Here is a 22,098-nt window from a genome sequence, read left to right on the forward strand (position 1 = left end):
TGTTTTATTTATTTTATTTTTATATCAGATTAAATTTTATGAAAAGATCAAAATAATTTTTAGATAAATTATATTATTTTATTAAATAAAAAAATTAACATATATATATTTTTCCAAATTTCCGGGGCGCCGGCCGGCGGCGGGCTCAACGGGGCTCCACTGCGTGCAACTATCATTCTTCGTCTATCCTGGTTTGGTACTGTCGTAATATCTATATTCGTCGTCCTCAAATTGAATGACTGAGATGATATCTTTATGGTATGACAAATTAATTAAGGATCTTGATAATTGTTTCTACACTAATTAATGTTCTAATGCTAAATCATTTCCACCCAAATACTTAATGACACCCTTCATTCCTTGCTTGTCGGGCTGGTAACAGTGAACGTGCAATCAAACGTAGAGTTTTATGCATCAACAGTACGTGCGATCACCGTGGGCGTGGCAAAGGTTGCCAGAAAGAACCTTGCGCCTTACGTACTTTGTGTTACTGCTCTTGCTGATACAACGTATATAATTATAAAAAAACATAAAAAAAAAAGATATTTTTCAACGACTATGACTTTCAACGACTATGGCAGTCCGCCGCCTCCTCGAAATATTGTCATCCTCAGTTCAATCATTCTCTGCAGAGTAATCTGGTTGAAAATTCTGCTAAGTGCTTGGCAGCCGCCTCCAATTTTCACGGGAAACAAACAACACTCGCACATTTTCCTCGGTACTATTGAGAACGCCAGAATCCACCCATGGCTTCCTCTAGCATTGCTTTTATCCTCAACAAGGTTAATACTTCACCCCACCTCTCATCTCCCAAGTTGATCGCCTTTACTTTAATCTCTCTTATTATTCTTTTTTTTTTCCCTGACAAAAAAACTTCAATAACCCATCACGTCTTTGTTTCGTTCATTTTTGGTTGTTTTTCCGTAGAAGGACTTGGGCTTCTCTACTTTTTCGAGGCAATCGGTATCTTCCATTCCGAAATGCAGGAGAACGATCTCCAAGAAAATTTGTTCGGTCACGGCACCGCATCAGTCGGAACGCAAACCTTCCACCACTGGCTCAGTTGGGTTCCGATCAATTTGTGTTTTTGATTTATGGGTTTAATAGTTTCTTGAATTTTGAAATTTTGATGGCGAGTTAATTAATTACCCAGGTGAAGACTGGGATGACGATGACCGAGAAGATTTTGGCCAGGGCTTCTGAGAAAGCCCAGTTGAGCCCCGGTGAGAATGTTTGGGTCAACATTGACGTCTTAATGGCCCATGATGTTTGTGGCCCCGGTTCGATTGGAATCTTCAAGAAAGAATTCGGACAGAAGGCCAAGGTATTGGATTTCCTTTATATTGCAATGTGATTTTTCATTTGTTTTTGCCTGCTTCACTAAATGTGAACGTCTGAGTCACATACTTGAGAGATATTTTTTGTTTTTTTAACGCTCAATCTTCATCATTATATCTTGGCTGCTGAGTTTTGAACGTAAATGCTTGACGCTAGATCAATTCTGTGTGTGCGGGTGTTAAAGTGTGTTTTGAATTATGTATTAGCTGTATCTGAGATTGTGTATGTGAACGATTGTTTTGGAACCAAGGTTTGGGACCGAGAGAAGATTGTAGTAATACCTGACCATTACCTATTTACAAGTGACGAACGTGCAAACCGTAACGTGGATATATTGAGAGATTTCTGCGTAGAGCAAAACATCAAGTACTTTTATGATATCAAAGATCTCAGTAATTTTAAGGTATGCTTTACCCTCTTTTTTGTTTACTCTCAATTTGCTATTCCATTCTCCTTGTAGTGAGAGTTTACTTGTCCAAAAAATAAAAAACTTAAAGTTTACTTCCTAAAACTTCAGGCCAACCCAGATTTCAAAGGTGTGTGCCATATTGCTCTTGCGCAAGAAGGTCATTGCAGGCCTGGAGAGGTATAGTTCTTTTATAAATCCATTGCAATTCTTACAATTTATTGATTTTATGCCTTTGCATCCCACTTATTAAACCCTTTTCATTGCCTTCAGGTCCTGCTGGGAACAGACTCTCACACTTGTACAGCTGGAGCATTTGGTCAGTTTGCCACTGGAATTGGCATCACTGATGCAGGTCTTGTGTTTGGCACTGGGAAGCTCCTGCTCAAGGTTTATAGATGCTTCATTTTGGTGTCCGACGGTTGTTGTGCTGTTCCTAATATCTATGACTTCTTTATGATGTAAATCCTGTTAGACAACAGCTATATTGGCTTAAGTTTGTACAATCTTGGTGAATTTTACAAATTATATATGTTCGCCCTACCCTACATCTAGTTATCATACTATATATGTTTCCTTAGTTCCTTTTGTCTGGAAACAACACTAATGTTCTGTCGAGCACTTATATACATCCTCACTCTAGTCACTTAGTTTTGCATTTTTTTTACTGATTGGAAGGTAGTTAAGAGAACTCTATGTGAGTGTGTGGATCTCTAAGTCTCAAACCTTGCTACTGTTACACTAAGGAAACTAGAAACCTAAAGAATATGGGAGGGTTGTGCTTTTCAATTTTCCTCAAGCTCCGTGTTTGCCTATTTTCTGCAATCTGTTTCTGTGCTATATCTCAGATGACTTTTTCTTGTCTAATGTCAAATTGCATTTTTTGTATCCTTATATCATTTTTTTATGCAACTTTCATTTTCAGGTTCCCCCAACTCTGAGATTTGTAATGGATGGTGAGATGCCAAATTATTTGCTTGCAAAAGATTTGATTTTACAAGTAAGTTAAACTGGTCCTTCAATCTAGAATTTCCTTTAAATGTTCCTGATGCAGCCTTATACAATAAACCACTTTTATTGCATGAGCCAATATTTATGAAGTGGTTCATGTAAATAAATATATCTTCCCATTTCCATTTTGCCGAATTACTGAAAAATCTTTACGTTACAGATTATTGGTGAAATATCTTTATCTGGTGCAACATATAAGTCTATGGAGTTTGTTGGCATAACTGTTGAAAGTTTAACTGTAAGTAAATTTTAAAAGACAGTTACTGCATCTATGGTATTAGTACAAATTTGCATCTGTGATGTTAACCATGTTATTATTTGTGATTGTTTAAGTGGATCAATATAAGTCTCTAATCCTCTGTACTGTATAGATGGAAGAAAGGATGACATTATGTAACATGGCTATTGAAGCTGGTGCAAAGAATGGTGTTGTCCCTGCTGATAGCACTACATATAAGTACCTTGAGGTTAGTGTTATTAATCATCAAATCGATTTGGTTAGCTGGTTATCTTTGTCTGCACACGCACAACACAGTTAACTCTGATGTATGTATTAGCTATACATGTTCGTGCAAACATACTAATGTGGTTCAGAATATTTTACTCTGTTTGAGCCATATATCCCCACTTAGATATATGAAACTCATTCATAGTTTTGATCCTAAAACTTGAATGTAACAGAACATGAGCTTGGGTGTGAAACTCATCTTGTCTTAAGCGTTATCATCTTGATGAAAAACTTATTGATTAAGAAATTTGCTATTTTGGAAAAGAAGATATTTTCCCCTTATGTACCATTTATCATGTCTAACTTTTGCTTATGATGTTATTTTTTGTTCTCAACAGGATAAGACCTCTGTGGCATATGAACCAGTTTATAGTGATCAACAAGCAAGGTAGTAGACGCATTAAATACTTGCTATAAATATGTTATTTGATATCATACTGGATTCTTCTTCTGTGACGTTTCCACTATTTTTTTTTTTTTTTGTTCACCCTTGGGTTTCATTTGTGTTGATGAGGTTAATTTTCTTGGCTTTAAGATTTCTTTCTGAGTACAGATTTGATGTCACAAAACTGGAACCACTGGTAGCAAAGGTGGGTGATTTTATAACTGACAAAGAGAGAATTTCCTTAAATTTTATTTTATTTTCCCTTTTCCCTAAGGTAATTCAAACATGGGACACCATATAGATGGTGGATCACATATTTTTATCTCTCAAGTTCTTTTTCTCTGTTTTGCTTCTTGACAGATTGTTACCTTTGTATGTCTGGGAGTAATGATGTCCATATTTTTTGCAGCCACATTCCCCTGATAATCGAGCTTTAGCAAGAGAATGCAAAGATGTGAAAATTGACAGAGTCTATATCGGAGCTTGTACGGGAGGAAAAACTGAGGATTTTATTGCTGCAGCCAAAGTTTTTCTAGCTTCAGTAAGAACCATTTGTCTCTGTTATATATAAGACCAGTGGACAATTTTATGCTACTTATATATGGTAGCATGGGTTGAAGTCTTGATCTGACATTCTTTTTGAACATATATTAATTTTAAAAAAATTATGGGCTGGAATTTTAGAAATTTTAGTTGCTGGTGCCTGATTTGCTTGGTTGTTATCCATTTGTTAATAATCATGATCAAAATTACTAATTTTCTGCCTTCTATGGTAGTAAAATATAAATGAAGATGTGCTTTGATTATGAAAGATGTATTTTAATTAATTTTGTAGAGCTGCATGCCATAGTTGTATTTGTTGTTCTTGTATAATACATTTGTGTATTATTACTTCATTTGAGTATTACTTCATTGAGAATCAAATTGAGATTTAGGTATGTTTTTGCACATCTTTGGTAGTTATTGAGACTTTATTCTAATGATGTTCATAATAAACTATTCTTCATATTCGAGCTTCCTTTTTTTCTCACTTCATTCTTTTCCCAACGTTTTGTTGTGGCTCGCTAATATTATTCCTCTATTTTTGGGATTCAAGCTTAAAGGAAGTAATTGCTTTTGTGCAGGGAAAAAAGGTCAAAGTCCCCACATTCCTCGTCCCTGCAACCCAAAAGGTTTGCAACTCTAAATCACAGTTTAAAACATTAGAAAATAATTGTAGGAATAATTTATTTATTGTCAAAGAAAATGTGAAGCACCTGTATGATAAAATTTGCAGGTTTGGATGGATGTTTATGGCCTCCAAGTACCGGGATCTGGTGGCAAGACTTGCTCCCAGATATTTGAAGAAGCTGGATGTGACACACCTGCCAGTCCTACTTGTGGTGCTTGTATGGGTGGCCCTAGAGACACTTATGCACGGATTAATGAACCTATGGCACGTTATTCTTTTCCTTTCTCTTGCACCTCTCAAAAAGCACAATTGGTTGTTCAACATAAATTTTCTATATATTCATTTATTTTCTAAAATCAGGACTGTAGATGCTTTGGGTTAGGGTGAGATGGCTGTTGGGGTAATTTGTCCAAGCATGAGTTTATTGTTAACCATTGTGATGTGGGACAACCCCCATTATGTTTTGCTTAATGATATTGCGAATATCTAAGGCCAATGCAATTATTTCTATAAACTTCATCTTACTGTAAGGGTCGCCCTTTTGCAGGTCTGTGTGTCAACAACAAACAGGAACTTCCCGGGCCGAATGGGACATAAAGAAGGCCAGGTATATCTTGCTTCCCCATATACCGCGGCAGCATCAGCTTTGACGGGCTATGTTACTGATCCCAGGGAATTCTTGCAATAGGCTATAATTATCATAGAATTTGTGCGGATATTAGAAGTTGTATACAATATTGATATTAGCTACTTTGTACTAAATATTAAGCTGCAAGTGAGTTGTTGGCGGTGCAATGTATTATAGGGCAGTTCTAAAACGATCCATGAAATAAAATAAGAAGGGTAATATGAATGACAATTGGAGTTGACAAAACTCGTCTTTGTTGGGTGCAAATGGGCATTATAATGATTTTTTTAACGGATTTCGATCTACTTCTTTTAGAATAGAGTAATGAATGATACAGGCACAACCCCTTTTTCAACTATTTATACAACTATGTTTTAAAATAAGGGTATTTCATTATCCTTTATGTTCTTGCAAAAATAAATTTGTTTAAAACATAGTTGTATAAAGAGTTTATAAAAGATGTTATATGTGTTAACGTCGTAGGAGGTAAAATCCCCTTACAATATGTCTATCATTTTCGTTTAGAATATAAGTCAAATCCCCTTACAATATGTGTATCATTTTCGTTTAGAATAAAAGTCTACGCGTCGCTGGTGCTTTTCTTGAATCAATATTAACCTATTATATAATTTGACGGATTTCAATCGCAACATGGTAATGCCATGTAGTACAGAGATATTGCTATGTAATATGAGTTGGGTGAGTGAGGGAGACTGGAATGCCCCAACATGGTGAGTCAGAACTCTCTCTCTCTCTCTCTCTCTCTCTCTCTCTAATATTTTCTACGGCCTGGATATATTTCCATCCAATCTTAAGCGCAAGAGCTTTCCAGGATTGTTGGGTTCCACTGAGGCTATATTTATGAGGTTTCCATTAAAGTTGCAACAGATAAGTAGAATTTTTCGATTATATATAGCATCAAGATGTAGTTTCATTGCCTTGTTTTTTTATTTTTTATTTTTGATATAAAAGGTAACTTTATTCAATCAAAACATGATTACATCATAGAATCAGACCACACAATTTGTCAACTACAGTCTGGAAAAGAATTTCACCAAACTGTCAAGTCTTCTAGACTCTATGCATTTTTAGCCCTTTTGTGTGCAGCCTCATTAGCCATACGACCTGTATGCTGCATGGAACATCTCGGTATCTTCTGCATCAACTCCTTCACATTAGAGATCAAATTTCCTAGCAAAGACATGCAAGGAATTCATTGACAATTAGAAGGGAATCACTTCCCACTATTAGATCATGTAGCCCCAATGGAAAGCATAATTGTAACCTCCTCAAAATTGCTAATAGTTCAATCTCCATTGGGTCATTCACCTCAGATTCTTTCTTGCTTGCAGCAATTAACGCCTTTCCTCTTTCATCTCTCAAAATAATCCACACTCTTGCTCTACACTGATCATGGAATATAGCCCCATCAATATTTAACTACAAAGTCCTTGCAGGGGGAGGCAACCAGCAACACTTTGAAATTTTAAGCTATTTTGATCCATTCTGAGCCTTATTGTGTTATTTATATAAAGACAAAGCATAATAAACCACTTGTTCAGGTTGTAAGTTGTTTCCTTCATGTATCTTTTGATTTCTTCTATACCACATTCCCCATGCTATAAGGAAAAACTTTTCCAAATCACCTTTGCTCCCTCTGATAAGAACTTGCTGTGTTAGACTCACAAACTCCTCTCGATGCTTAGAGATTGATAGATAGCTAAACTACTATCTCCAACATGATCTAATAGAGGGACAGAACAAGAGAGCATGGTTGACAACTTTAGCTTCCTCATTGCATAACTAACAGTAGTCCTCCATAAGAAACTTTCTATGCTTTAAAATTTTCTGAGTAGGAATCCCATTTCTGCAAGCTCTTCATGCAAATACTTTCACTCTACTTGGTATCTGGAGCTTCCATATCTGCTTCCACAAAGTCTTTTGCTCATCTGAATTTGAACATTTCCCTTCATTCTTAGAATTTCTAAACGCATAAAAAGTCTATAAGCACTTTTGACATTGTAATTCCCACTCTTCTCATGTTCCCAGATGAGTTTGTTTTATCTACCACCTAGACCAATTATTATCTTCAAAACTTCAGTTGCTTCTCTTGGTGTAAAACCTTTCTCACTTGTTCCACATTCCACGAGCTTGTGTTTTCATCAATGAGGCTTGCCACTTTATCATCTTTCTGATAGTTGGACTGATTTAGATCACGCGGAATGAGTCTATGTTCAGGCAACCAAAAATCTGTCCAAATGTTAATGGATTTACCATTTCCTACCCTCTATCTATAGCCTTTCATTAGATACTTCTTTGCCTCCCATATTCGCCTTCAAGCATATGAGGGAGTTGTGCCCAATTTTGATTCACAGAAGCTAGCATTAAGAAAATACTTGGCTTTATAAACTTTGTGTATCAGAGTAGCTACCTCTTGTAAGACCCTCCAGCCCTGCTTGGACAATAGTGCAAAGTTGAAAGTCTGTTAGTTTTTAAGGCCCATTCCCCCATTTGATTTTGTCTCACATATCTTCTCCTAGCTTACCCATCAAATTTTATTCTCATATTTCCTCTGACTCCACCAAAATTTTGCCATCATATTTTCTAGTTTAGCACAAAAATTTCCAGGAAGTTTGAAACAGGCTCATTGTTAGGTTGTGATTGATATAGCCACATCTTTTATCAAGACTTTCTTGCCCCCTTGAGAAAACAATCTTTCTTTCCAACTCTGAAGTTTCATCCATACTTTATGCTTTAAGTTAGAGAAAGCTTTGTGTTTTGCTCTGCCTACCACAAGAGGAAGTCTAAGGTACTTGTTATATTGCTGGAAATTTTGCACCCCCCAAAAAGCCATGATCTCCTCTTGTTGCCTGCTATCTACATTCTTGCTAAACACTATAGAGGTATTCTCTCTATTCACTTTCTGACTGGAAACTTTTTTATAAATCTCTAGGAGATGTTGTATGTTGAGATTAGCTTGCATGTTTGCCCAGCAAAAAGAACATTGTCATCTGCAAATAAAATGTGGTTTATTTTTTGGGCCACTTTACATATCTTAACACCATCCACCATCCTATTCACCTCAGCCTGTTGTAGTAGTGTTGTCAAGCCTTCAATGCATAACAGGAATATATAAAGGGACAGGAGATCCCCTTGTCTCAAGCCTTCACCATCCCCTTGTCTCAGCCTGCTGTAGCAGTGTTGTCAAGCCTTCACCATCCCCTTGTTTCAAGTCTCAGGAATATATATGGGTCCTTTAGGTTCACCATTAATTAAGATGGAAAAAGAAACTATATTCACACACAACATGATCAAACTCACTCACTTATCCAACTTGTTCATCACATCTTTCAAGAAACTCCACTCCATTCTATCATAAGCCTTACTTATATCGAGTTTTAAAGATATATAACCTGTCTTTCAATCCCTTCTTTGCCTCAGAAAATGAACCAACTCATAAGTAACAAGTACATTATTGGTGAAAAAAGCACTTTGAGACATGTAAATCACATTTGGTAAGATATCTTTTCAGTCTATTGGCAAAGACTTTGGATATCACTTGTATGCCACATTAAGAAGACTAATGGGCCTATAGTCTGCAACTTTCCCAGCCGTTTTCTTCATTGGAATTAGAGTAATAAATGTATGGTTAATATTACAAGGGAGATCTCCACTGTTCAGTACTCTAAGCACAGCTGTAGTCACATCCTTCCCAACAACATCCTAGTATTTTTGAAAAAAAAAAAGGAGCCATGCCATCAGGTCCTGGTGCCTTTATGGGATTCATCTAATGCAGTGCCATAATAACTTCATCAGAGTTGAACTCCTTGACAAGCATCTTATTCATATAAGAAGTGATCCTTCCAGCAAGCCCATCCAGAAAATCCAAGCTACCTGTATGATCAGAAGCCTTGAAAAGGGTATTGAAAAAATCCTAAATGACTTTGTCTCTATCATTCTCCACATGCCAAACCCATCTTCATGTTTGACCCCAAAATTTTTATTTTTTCTTTGAGTAGCTTTGTTAAGAAAAAAAAAAACTTGTATTTTTGTCTCCCATCTTTTAACCACAAGGCTTTTGATCTTTGCCTCCCATTTTTTCATCTCTCCCTAGCCACTTGTGCATTTAAGCTCTTGCATCTTTATGTTCCACTTTCTTCATACAATGAGGATCAATATTATGCAAATACTGTAGCTTCTTCCTAGCCTTCTTGATACTTTTTTTAACATGCCCAAAACTACTCTTAGTCTAAACCATCAATTTTTCACCACACCTTTGCATCTTCCTTATCATAGTACTCAAATCTTGTGGTCCAGATTCTCCTTTCCATGCTTCATCAATCACTCTTTTAGAATATGTAGACTCCACCTACATGGCCTCAAATCTAAACACATTTTTTCCCTTCTCATGATAAGCATCTGTTTAGGTTGCTATTTCATGCACAACACTAGCAATAGGATAGAGTTCTCCATTTCATATTGGCAAAAAATTTGTCAAGTCTCTCACTTAAGCACTACTGATTCCCCCTTTTGTTGCACCATGTGAATTGAGGACCCTTAAAACCCAGATCATGTAACTCACAGTCATCCAAGCTCTAAAAGCAGCCAGTCACCTTTCTGATCTTGCTCTATCCCCGTAACACTTTTTCTCTATTACTAAGAATCTCATTGAGATCACCAAGAAGTAACCAGGCCTGATCATGAGGCATTTGTAGAGATCTAATAAGTGACCAAGTTTCATGATGTCTAGTAGCATCTGGTTGCCCATAAATGCCAATTAAAAACCAAGCCTCAAAGTTATCATCCTCAAACTTGGCTTTAGCATGAATATGGGATTTAGAATAGTTAATGATATGTAACAATACTTGTTTCTTCCAAAGTCAAGCAATAACTAACCTAAACTTTATCTTCTCCATCTTCCTAGCACTTAAATGCGTTTCTTGCAAAAACAAACCATTGGGATCTTTTTTTGGGACTAAGTCATGAAAGACTCAAATTCCCTGTGGGTTCCCAAGCCCGCGAAAATTTCAACTTAAGACAATCATTGTTCCCTGTAGGGTTGGTTACCAGCCACTGCTGATATCAATTCAACTAAAAAGTCCACTCCATGTTCTACTCCCTCTGATTCTCTCTCGCTTCCTACTACTTCACCATTGTGTCTACACCTTTTGATATTTTGTTGTTGTTCATTCACTACCTCCAAGATGTATCACTCAAAGTAGCAGAGTTAATACCTGTTGCACGAGCTCTGGACTTCCATTTCCCACCTTTCTATGTCTTTTGTAATTTCTGCTGAGGCCTTTTATTTCTGTTGTTTTCATTCTCGAGTGTGTGGGCTTGGTCCAGTTGGATAGAACCAAATTTAAAACTTGGGCCATTCTCAAAGAGACCCTCTTTCATAGCATCACTAACAATAAAATTCCTCACATTATTGAGAATATCCTCATTTAAGTCCTGAGATCCCTTTTCCCCTGAATATCCTCTTGTCTTCTAGCTTCCCTAAAAATAGAGAAAACCTTAGGACCGGTCGGGCTGTAAATGAGATAAAAACAGTTAGCCAATAAAATCCCAACACGTAAGCCTTCCACTGAGACCTCCGTAGACCTGCATTACATGTGAAAATTATTTGGGGCATTTGAAATCAGAAACACGAAATGGGGGCATTCATCTCCAAGCTCTCCTCAAGCCCTAACATTTTCTCCAGATCACATCGGCCGTGGGTCGATTCCTCCACCAAGCTCGATTTTCTCATCCGTGGGTCGTGTTCCTCCACCAAGCTTGATTTTCTCATCCGTGGGTCGTGTTTCTCATTGACCGAACCACTTCATTTCCCCCCAACACCACCCTCACTTCGTCTCCCCTCAAACCGGCCCCTCACCTCCGACCGGCAGATTTCTGGCGCTGTCAAGCTTCCCACAAACCCCCGCACTTCGTAGACCATAAAGAACAACACTTGGTGCCATAATCAGGATGAAGTTAATGGAAAAAAAACCCCCAAAAATCATAGAACTCTTATGAGAAATTCATAACCAAAAATCATGCAGTGTGAGGGCGAACGACGAGGAGGGCTCGCAAAATCAATTTGTTGTTCAAGACACTGGGTTTGGGATGGGTGATTGGGGGTCGCAAAATCAGTCCATCGTAGCTTGATGGGTCAATCTCCATCCGTAGTGGCTCGGCAAGAAACAAAAAAATGGCTACACCATGAGACAATCGAGCACTGCATGGCACCGCAAGGAAAGCGCACCGCGAAGCCCCATGTCTAACCTCCGTAGCCAGCGTTGAACCTCCATAAAAATAGCCCAGACGTCGTGTCCCAAATGCCTAACAAACCTCTATTTTTGAGGAGCAAAAACAGAGCACAATTTCTTCTTTCTTCCTAACACCACCATCGATAGCACCAGCACCACCGTAACACATAAATCTCATTTTTTTTCATACTCAAAAAAAGGAAAAAAAAAAACAAAAACAAAAAATTGGTGAGCGCCCAACTCGATTTCTCCATTTTATGACAGTGAAACAAAGGGCTGGTAGCCCTATTTGTATTCGGTCTGGAAAGAAATTTAAAAAGGGGAAAAGAGAGAAAGAGAGTAAGGCCATAGAAGCCATGACAGCTTCCTTATCGACCACGAATTCGAAACCCTCGACATTGATCAGCTTCACCGTGTCCTTTTTCTTCATCTTTGCGCGTGCTCTCTCCCTTGCTCTAAGTTGTATGCATCCGATAATTTTGATTTCATCCAATCTGGCCAATACCTCACTCTCTCTCACAGAAACCAGATTGGTCGTAACCTTGTTGTTGGAGACGGTGTTCCTTTGGGCGAGCAGTTCGAGGGGTGCAACGGCTACAATGACTATGAGCAATGCGAGGGGTGGCTGTGTCGACAAGGCATGCGTTGGTCTGGGCGTGGCCGTGTCGGCGAGGGTTTGTGCAAGGGGTCCAATGAGAGGGATGTCAAGCTAGTGAATGGGAATTTCCAATTCTCTCAAATGCGGCCACATGAAACACGACGAGGACTTGAGGACGTGATTCCCTGTGGTTGACCCCAGTTGTCTAACACTGCTTTTTCCTACGTGGCACTACATGAATGGAGGGCTGTTTTTATCTCATTTACAGCTCGACCGGCGTGAAGCGTTTCCCCTAAAAATAATGCCATCTCTTTCTTTTTGACTTTCCTTCTCACATTCCCCCACACAACACTTCCTTTAGTAGCATCAGAGTACTTTGCTATCATATCAAAGTTAATCGTCGGTGATTGTACTGCTATCTCTCTACTACCACCCGTTGCTGTGCTCTGTTGAACTGTCCATCTGTTACTTTTTTTCGTCATGTTGTATCTCCCAAAGTGAGTATCATTTCTTCTTCTGTTAACTAAATCTGTACGTAGCCATAACCCAAATTGGTTTGCATCTCTGTTGTGCTTAAGAGACTGCAAACAATCGTTTCCATCATGTATGGTCTGACCACCAATGTTTTGAATACTATATCGGATACCGTACCGGTCAAGGCCCTGAAATGAAATATTTCGGTACTAGTACCATTTCGTGTACCATTTCGGGATAGTCGATATATAAATAAATTATATATATAAATATATATAAAAATTATGTTCTAAAATAATAGTATATATATGAATAAATTATACATAAATACATATATATAAATTATAAATAGTCTAATCTGAATTGTGGATAAAAAAATAAGCTTACAGTTTAAAGAAATGAAAAAAAGAAAAAGAAAGTAAAGGCCAAAATACCGGCCGATACGAAACATGTATAATATCTGTATCGGACCTGTGGCTAGTACGGTATATACCGACCGTACCAGCCAGTACAGTACGATATTCGAAACAGTGCTCACCACATGTAAAGCAAAATCTAGGGAGTTTTTCGTATTGAATAGGGATCCAGTACTTTGCTGCATTGATCGTGACTGTTCTCCCTCTTGCAAATGGTTTTGTTAGATTGAGAAGAATTTTAACTTTGAGAGAACTTCCCCATCCAACCTCATCCTTATCATCTTCTACTTCTTCCACCACCCCTATCGACCTTCCAATTCTTTACCCACAGTCTCTATTCATCCCCACTAGAGGCAAATTACGGAATCGAACCCATAATAAAGTATTGTCAAATTTCATCATACTTGGTTGTGTGAACCCATCAAATGGATTAATCACATACAATATACTATAAAAGAACCAAGGTCGGCTCTCTTCCACCCTTTTTTTATTCGCATGGGTAGCAAATGTAATGATAAACACGTTTGAGCCCACTTCCTGGAATGTTGCTAGCTTACTCAGTCTCCAGATTTTTGCTATTGTAGTTTCAACTATATTCTTGCTTATCAATTAATCATCACATATTTTTCGTATTAAACATCTTTATCCTTTCCGTTGCACTTCTGTTTTTGCTTCCCCTTCTAACTCTATTGCTAAATCTTCCTCTGCCGTCAAGTTTAGTTGTCGCCATAATTCTTCTAGTCGTTCCATTGTTATCCTTTCAAAACATAGGAAAACCACCACAGTGATCGACCCCTGACTCCCACTACACCCCGTGAATTATTTAAACCATCTCCGCTTTCTCTAGCGAGAAAAGGAGAGGAGACTCCATGAATAATGCATGCCATCATTTGTTTCATTGCCTTGTTGAGAAAAAAGTAACGATGCACTTCAATCATTTTTACAATTTTTTGTAAAACTATATTTTAAAATGAATGTATTTATATAAAATGATGCTATTTTTGTAAGTTATTTTATAAAAATATCCCTAATCTAGAACATAGTTGTAGAAAGAATTGTAAAAATGATTGCATTTATATTATTTTATTTTACTTAAGAAAAACATAAAAAGGGAAGCAAAATCAATGGGTTTGATGTTAAACTTTTTTTTATTTGCGGCAAGAGGTGCATTGCACTCTTTGGGAGAAATGAAATGGAAACCAGCAAGAAAGTATGGGGAACAGGTTGGAAGAAAGAAGAAAAAGAGCCTGGCATGTGTCCTTTTTAACTGATCATGAGAACATAGGTACCCCCTGCCAGTAGAAAATAATACAGTTGTCCCCTCTAATCAATTCAAAGGAAGGTAATTATTTTAATGAAACAAACACCACTCTGTAGCCATCGATGGCGTGGTCTTCTGCAGTGAAAATTAGTAATCAAGACTGTCTTCCTTTTTCTGTGTTTCCTTTTTGGTTTTAGCAGTATTCAGACACTTACCCAAGTGATCATCGCCAATGGCATCGGAATCTTTCTCCAAAAAAGTAAAAACGAAAGAGAAAGGCAGAAAAAAAAAAAAAAAAAAAAAAAAAACAAAGAAGAATAAAGCAGCTTCCTTAATGTTTTACCATCAAAATGAAGTAGGGAAAGGTTTAGGGGTAGAAGGTTTGGTTTCCATGTTACATTCATAGATAACAAATTAACCTTGTCTGTTGGTGGTCGGCTATTAACTTCCTCGTGAGGCAGAATCCTAGGCCTTCTTTTGTTGTGTACAAAAAGAATAACAAGTGAGATGTCGAGGATAAGGTGAAGAAAAAATATTAATGATATATATACATAAATGAGACTTTGCAATGTAAAATAACTTCAAAATCTGACGGATGATATAAACCCTCGTCATTTTGCAAACTTTCTTATGTAAGACTTCTTTTAGACCCATCACTCCTCTTGCACAAAAAGAGAAGGGAAGCAAAAGTTTGGCATAGTTTATTATTGATTGCTTTTATCTTAAATACTTTGATGATAACTCTGTATCACTAATTTTAGTCAAGATTCATTCTTTTTAGATTTCCTGTACAAGTTAGACAGCAGCAGCTGTGATAAAGTAAATGCAAAACTCAGCACCACCGAGGTAGTGAATACATAACAAAGTTACTTCTATGGAGTTGTTACTAGAAAACAGTTGTGGCTTGATACAATATTTTATATAAATGAATTTTTAAGGATGATTAGTAATTTATTCGGGTGATGAATCCCTGGGATATGGTGCTGAGGCTTTCACCAATTAAATTACTGTCACGGTGGTGGTGATTAAAACCATGGCATTTGTAATGCAAACACTGCTACTGGAAGGTTGATTAAGCTAAAAAGAAATAAAATAATCTAATTATGTCAAGCCACAAACAAAAGACACTTTCAAAACACTCTGTGCTGAAGCATAACATATAGAAACATGGCCAAAAGTAACACAACAGCAAAAAAATTTAGAAATCAAAACCACACAAGTTTTATCACCAATAAAAAACTGAGACCCGTAGATTGCAGCAAACTCGACACTCTAGATATCAAGTACTCCCATATTTACAATACGGTGAAGCAGCAATCAGCCAAGTAGGCAGGCCTGTATGGTAGCACTATATAAGAGACTGTAAGAACTAAAATCAAATTGGCCTAAGAGAACAAAAAAGCAGCAAGAACCAGAAACTGGTTGAGTATAACAAAAAAGAGCAGGATAAAACCAGTGGAAGAACAATCTTAGTTGGACACTGTCTCTTCAACTTTTCTACTTTCCTTTTAACTTTTGTTGTCAAACTGTGGGTTTTCTTCATTTACCAAATTTGAAAATGATCAGACAGCAGCAACATCATATGGGCTTGCTTCTTTGTCTTTCATTCCTTTCATGAAATCTTGGAGCTGGAAACATATATTAGCCAAGGTTAGAAAGTAGGGGAAAATAAATCAACCCATAAATTGTGAAAGCCAGATACAAGAATTATAGATGAAACTTTGAATACCAAGTCCATTAGCCTCAGAGGTCCTCATGATTCGGAGTCGTTTCACAGAGCCAAGGAACATCCTAGAGTTACAATATCAAAATGCAGGCGTACCGTAAGCAACACAAAAATATAAGTAGACGACAAAAAAATTTGAGCGAAGGAATTCTATTTTTCCACGCCTCCCCTCCCTCCAATCGGGATGACAAGGGCAGGTGAAGATTTATTTATTTATTTTTTGTTCAGCGGTATAATCTTTTGGTCATCCAAGATTGCTACAACTCGTGAGTCATATGCCATGAAACCCTCAAACAGACCAAAAAGTATATGGTCCATCAATGGCCGGGGCCGTCAAGTGTGGCTCTGCTCACTTCTAAATTGTGTGTCCATTGTCCCATTTCCATGACTCCCCTTTATCTTTCTATTATTTTATTATTTTGTGTTTTTATGTTTTAAATTATAATATTTAATGATTGTTGCATACCCCCATGGAACATCTCCCACAAGCATCCAGTCTCCATCTTTATCTTCATAAGTGAGCACAAATTCAGATGAACCATCCAAGAGCTTAGAGGGCTTTGTCAATTGTTCCTTCTCTCCACCTGATCCTAATTACACAAGAACCACGTTAATTTCACACAAGAACAAATAGTTAATTGCCATTCATACCAAAATCTTTGTTGTTGTTGTCTTTTTTTTTTTTTTTTGGTGTGTGTGGAAGAACCCCACAGACGCAAGCGCCTGTACCAGGTCGTTGGGGAAACTCCTGACATTTTAAAACCTACCCTTTATCGGGTATCAATTTTATTCGATTATTCGAGGATTGGTTGTGTGGCAAGTCAAAGCGCTTCTCACCACGGGGGCGGGACTAGACTTTTCATCCCAATTGGCACTTCAAAGATTACCCCTTTTATGAAACCACGGGTAAAAATTCTTTGTTTGACCAATTCAACGTGCTGATGATCATAAGACACGAGAAAGAGAACTAACCCATTGATTTGACAGTTGTAGCGGACCTAAAGAACATGTCTTCCAGCATTTGGGCCAAAGTCGCATAGCAAGAATGAGCATTCAAATCAACCTTTCTTCCAATTGGAACTCCATCTATATTCACCTTCACAAACCCAAGATGACATTTTTCTTTAGCATTAGTTTCAGCCTTTGTATAAATTTTCTTCTTTGTAGCATCGGGGGATTTATCTTTCTCGCCAATCAGCTTGTCTTCTTCAGCCCTTTGACTCTTTGCCTGATTAACTAAGCTGTTCATCCTATAAGCCCTTATTGGTGGCCATCCCACGACCTGGCTGCTTTCATGAAGCAAATCACAACAAATGAATGATAACATCCGAGAATAGATTGAAGAACAGTAACAAAGATCAGTCAAGACCTTATTCTCCCAATTAACAAGGCAAATACTTGAACTTTCGAGGAAAATAAATAATAAACAGAACAAAGAAGCCGATTATTTGAAGCATCATGCACACAGTCGAAAATCTTAATGTCAACAATAAAGAAAGAGGACTTCTTATATTAAGAGAAGAGAATAAATAAGGCATAGCCCATTAAGTGCTTGTGAAGGAAAAGAAATTTATAAAGACAGACGTAGGACATGGAAATAGTTAGGAAAAGCTAAGGCAGACACGGAATAAACCGATCACATAAATAAAAGTTAAAAGCCACTCTAACCAAAGGAGGAAATACTCCACATGAGGAACAGATAGAAGCAAACCAGCTACTCATAAATGATTGAAGGGAGAGGGAAGGAGGGATTAGATTTTGATCTTATGCAGTGTTTGCACATTACTTGGGACCCCAGATAAACTAGTTAGCCTATAAACATCCACTTGTCTCCTTAAATGTAAGGTATTTTAATTTCAGGAATCGGACAGCGAAATGACATAAGAACATAAAAGATCAAGGATTTCAAAACTTTCCCACGCTTTTCTTTGCTACCAAACAAGGAGAGAGAGAGAGAGAGAGAGAGAGAGAGAGAGAGAGAGAGAGAGAGAGAGAGAGAGAGAGAGAGAGAGAGAGAGAGAGAGAGAGAGAGAGAGAGAGAGAGAGAGAGAGAGAGAGAGAGAGAGCTCATGAACTATCTAACCTGCCACCAGTAGGAGATCCACCCTCCTGACAAACAGAGTCAGCAGCTCTCTTAGTTCCAGAAACAGGGCCAACAGCAGCAGCAGTGGCTCTGTCTGAGAAACGAGACGGAGTTGAGGAACCATGGGAGACCACAGAAGGAAAGTCTTTGGCAGTCAAGATTCGACCACGCTCTCCCCATGTACAAGGCTTAGCCTTTACAGCACCACCACCACCACCTAGGCTCAGACCAAGACCCAGCTCGAGCTCAGCCTCTGCCGGGTACGAGGATGCCTCAGAGGACATGCCCACAAAGTCTTGCTCCACCACCTCCACCTTTGATACAGTGGACTCATTAGCGGATGCCCCAGAAGAACCACCACCTCCACTACCACCACCACCACTTAGTAAACCAAGAGTACCATCCATGAGTGCGAGAGAGCAAGAGAGTCAAATTCCTAGCAGGATCAAAGAAAAGTTTAAAGAAGCCGTTTTTTTTAGAGGGTGGAAATGCCAAGGATTTGGAGTAATGAGGGGGTGAGAGGAGAGCACAGAGGCAACAAAAGGCACGAAAGGAAGGAAGGGAAGGAGGGTAGGTTGAAGGGAGGTGGTGGAGGGAGTGATGATGCTGGGGCCCATGTGTCTGGTAGTGCGCCTAGCACTCTCAGCACCCCGACCTCAAATTTCCTTGACATGATTCATTTCCTTTTGAGAATCTGATTTTCGCTGCTGGTATAGTCTGGAGAGAGAGAGAGAAAAGGGCTTTGGGGAGAGAGAGAGAGCGAGGGAGAGAGGAAAATAGTATAAGCATAAGTAAATATAATTTGCTTATTGTAGTTGTAACAAATAAATAAATAAAATTATCTTCTCTGTTTCTCGGCCATCTGAGTGGCATGGTTCTTTACAGAGACTGATAGAAGATAACAAAGGTGGAAAAAATATCCTTGATTTGATGTGATAAGGGTTGGGATCAGAAAAGAAAATGGACAATGCAAAGGTTGGAAGTTATTAAAATAATAAGAGTCTTTCATACTTTCACTTAACCATGTTTTCTAAATTCATTTGTTTGGTCTTAATATGATGGTTAATGATGTTAGGATTTAACTCACAAACAAAAAAGAAGTTCGGATTAGTCAGATTTGATGGCATTTATCTCTTATTTTATAAGAAATATTTGATAATTGAGTACTTATTATTTTTTAATATTCTCTTTAAAAAAATAAAATTTTTACAAATCATATTTATTGCTAACTTATAAAAAATTAAAATTTTGAGACTCTCAAGCTTGATTTTATTTAATTACATCTTACTTTATTTTTTTCTTCGAGCTATTTATAAATCTTGTAGTTTTCTGTCTTCCCCAAGAAGATTAAGATTTAAACCTAATAAAAGGCTAGATAGGTAGGAACATTGGGGTAGAAAATAAGATTTGCTGTCAGTACCCAAACCTTGATGAATAATAATTAATAATATTACTCGACTGAAGAGTGGCAATACCTCTAAATTATAATCCGAGCTTAGCTTTAGTATAAAAGCAAAGCATTGGTTAAAGTCTCAAAGGTCTCGAGTTTTTTTTTCAAGCAAAAGCATTATTCTAATCTTTACTTGCTCCAAGCAGCTACTGCGCTTTCTTTCTTCCTATGTGCTGTCTACTATTTAGACGACAAACAGCACCAAAAACTTGTTTAGAAAGTTGAGACCTTAAAGAGATGCATTGCCAGTGGACAGTGGGTCCCTGCCCAAAACAAAAGGTAAAAAATTTCCTAAGGAAGAAGACACATTCATTGTTAATTATTCATAAAAACCACATTTATCATTGCAAATTATTCTCCCGTGGACCCACTTCTGAAACATTTGTCTGGTAGAGATGGTCTAATCAATTGATTGTTTAGCAAAGAAAGGAACAAAATTAAGAAAGAAATAAACAGAATTTTAGTCAATGCATGCTACACAGATGATCTGCTTAAATCCTGGCTTGCTAGAGTACTTTTGTTCTCATTTATCCTTGCAATATTGTCCAGAGCCTGTCTGCATAATTCCTTGCACTGTTCCAATGCCAAGCTGCTTTGGTACTACTGGAAAATTAAACACCTCATAAAATCATGCATGCGTCCTTTTTGCCATTATTTATAATTACATCGAGTACTAATTCCTATGGCGTTAATTGTATTATACATGACAGTGATGATCATCATTTACGTAGTGGATACAGTATACCCACTACTTACCCTAAACAAAGGCACCGCGTACAGGATACCCCATTTTTTATACCCAGATTTCGTTTCGAGACTCAAAACTTGCATGAGTTGGATATGATTCTTCGAATGGAACCCTAGCTAGCTGGCACTATATATTATGCCTTTCATTTAAGTTAATACTATATATATATGTTTATCGTGTTATTAAAGAAAAGTTTAAACTTTCTGATATATATTTTCAGGGTTTGGATCAAATGATTATGTACATTAATTCATATATAGCTTCCCATTAACTTGAACTTTTGGTATTTAATTATAAGTCAATTTGTTTATATATATATATATATATGTAAGATTAATTTGTGATCTTCGATTGTTAGAATTAGCATAAAACAAGTACTAGATCTAGAAACCGTTACCGTTCATGCATGCTTGATCTCTTTTCACTTTTTTTCCTCTTAAATCATAGACAAAAAACAACCCACATATATATATATATATATACTTTAGAAAGGGATAAAGTTAAAGTTCTCATAAAATGGATCTTGCTCACTATTGCTTTATTATCTCATTGACATTTTGTCTTCAAACAGACAAAAAACAAAAAGGAAAAGAAAAAGAAAAAGAAAAGAGAGAGATTTATTAGCTATCAAAGTCTTCATTTTTACTAATGGGTTCGAAACTTTTCATTATAATCGTCACAACATCAACTTCATGCATGTTAATTGAGAAAGAAAAAGAAAGAAAGAAATGAATAGATAGCCATGCAGCATGCATTCATCGTGACTTTAATATTGGTAGCTTTTCCTTTTAAATTTTAACAACGTGCATGCATGGCCTCTTGTGCTATATATATATATATATATATGTATACATGCAGTTCACTTCAATTCTATTAATATTGAAGGTTAGAGTACTTGAGTACGTAGAATTTCCGAATGATAGGATGAGAAAATATTATATATCATATATATTTATAGGTAACATCTTATATTTATTGGGAGCTTCTCACAACATGAAAAACGAGTTTTTGTGACTAATATTTTGTCACTAAGAGGACTATTTTCAACTAAATTAAACAAGTATGTTTTCGTCGAAAATAGTTCTTTTGATTGTAAAATATTAGTCACAAAAATTTATTTTTCTTGTAGTGTGTCAATAAGAGCATGCATGAGAGTCGGTCGAGATCAACATATTAAACAGCAGCTTTAATGCTTTATTAACCTAATTATGATCTTATTAGACATCGATAGTTAATTATTAATCAGAAATAATAATTAAATATTTGCATTCAAGTGATAAACCTACATGAAGTGAAATAATATATAGAATTTATAATTATACGATAAATTCATCGGATTGAGATTCATTTTATATATGTATTTCTTTTTTTTATAATAAATTCTAAAATTCAGAAAAAGAAAATCTAAAATTTTTAAAATATAATAATAGAGAGAAATCCAAAATGCATATTAATATCTCACAATCCAAGAACAAAATCTAGAAGACGGTTACCGATGGAATTGGGAATTTAGAATCAAATAGAAATTAAAACATCCATGATCCAACCGAAAGGCGAAAAGTGTAAACCAGCTTCGAAGGACAAACCGACAAGGGTGGGAGCCATATCACGTGTTCCCAAGTCCAACCTTTGTATGAGCGCCAC

The 22,098-nt window shown here is 37.0% G+C and overlaps 2 protein-coding genes across 5 annotated transcripts; one reads left to right on the plus strand and one right to left on the minus strand.

Moving 5' to 3' along the window:
* Positions 1-568: 568 nt before the first annotated feature.
* LOC122276346 (3-isopropylmalate dehydratase large subunit, chloroplastic-like) lies at positions 569-5,693 on the plus strand. Its single transcript, XM_043085993.1, has 15 exons — positions 569-782; positions 928-1,062; positions 1,154-1,324; positions 1,589-1,741; positions 1,856-1,924; positions 2,018-2,134; positions 2,670-2,744; positions 2,916-2,993; positions 3,127-3,222; positions 3,602-3,651; positions 3,799-3,853; positions 4,058-4,189; positions 4,773-4,820; positions 4,925-5,083; positions 5,367-5,693. Exons 1-15 carry the CDS (start codon positions 747-749, stop codon positions 5,505-5,507), a joined length of 1,515 nt encoding a protein of 504 aa, XP_042941927.1. The 5' UTR covers positions 569-746; the 3' UTR covers positions 5,508-5,693.
* Positions 5,694-15,625: 9,932 nt separating this feature from the next.
* LOC122276354 (auxin-responsive protein IAA13) lies at positions 15,626-18,991 on the minus strand. Of its 4 annotated transcripts, none has more exons than XM_043086018.1 (5): positions 18,257-18,991; positions 17,146-17,462; positions 16,640-16,757; positions 16,177-16,238; positions 15,626-16,075 (listed from the first exon to the last, which is right to left on the minus strand). In XM_043086018.1, the coding sequence occupies exons 1-5, from the start codon at positions 18,661-18,663 to the stop codon at positions 16,026-16,028; spliced, it is 954 nt and encodes a 317-aa protein (XP_042941952.1). In that variant the 5' UTR covers positions 18,664-18,991; the 3' UTR covers positions 15,626-16,025. The 4 variants fall into 4 exon arrangements, with proteins under 4 accessions (XP_042941952.1, XP_042941935.1, XP_042941960.1 ...); XM_043086001.1 differs by having other exon boundaries at positions 16,640-16,763; positions 18,257-18,989; XM_043086026.1 differs by having other exon boundaries at positions 17,146-17,459; positions 18,257-18,983.
* Between the last annotated feature and the right edge of the window lie 3,107 nt (positions 18,992-22,098).

Source organism: Carya illinoinensis, chromosome 1 (assembly GCF_018687715.1).
Source record: "Carya illinoinensis cultivar Pawnee chromosome 1, C.illinoinensisPawnee_v1, whole genome shotgun sequence".
Lineage (NCBI taxonomy): Eukaryota > Viridiplantae > Streptophyta > Magnoliopsida > Fagales > Juglandaceae > Carya > Carya illinoinensis.

What these genes read in the sequence shown, in the direction of transcription:
- LOC122276346 (XM_043085993.1), top strand. Translation starts at nt 747, where the DNA reads ATGGCTTCCTCTAGCATTGCTTTTATCCTCAACAAG. An exon ending in AATTCGGACAGAAGGCCAAG is followed by an intron (nt 1,325 to 1,588) that starts GTATTGGATTTC and finishes TTTGGAACCAAG; the next exon opens with GTTTGGGACCGAGAGAAGAT. An exon ending in TAACTGTTGAAAGTTTAACT is followed by an intron (nt 2,994 to 3,126) that starts GTAAGTAAATTT and finishes TGTACTGTATAG; the next exon opens with ATGGAAGAAAGGATGACATT.
- LOC122276354 (XM_043086001.1), bottom strand. Translation starts at nt 18,663, where the DNA reads ATGGATGGTACTCTTGGTTTACTAAGTGGTGGTGGTGGTAGTGGAGGT. An exon ending in GTGGGAGATGTTCCATGGGG is followed by an intron (nt 16,239 to 16,639) that starts GTATGCAACAAT and finishes TTGTAACTCTAG; the next exon opens with GATGTTCCTTGGCTCTGTGA. An exon ending in CTCTGAGGCTAATGGACTTG is followed by an intron (nt 16,076 to 16,176) that starts GTATTCAAAGTT and finishes ATATGTTTCCAG; the next exon opens with CTCCAAGATTTCATGAAAGG.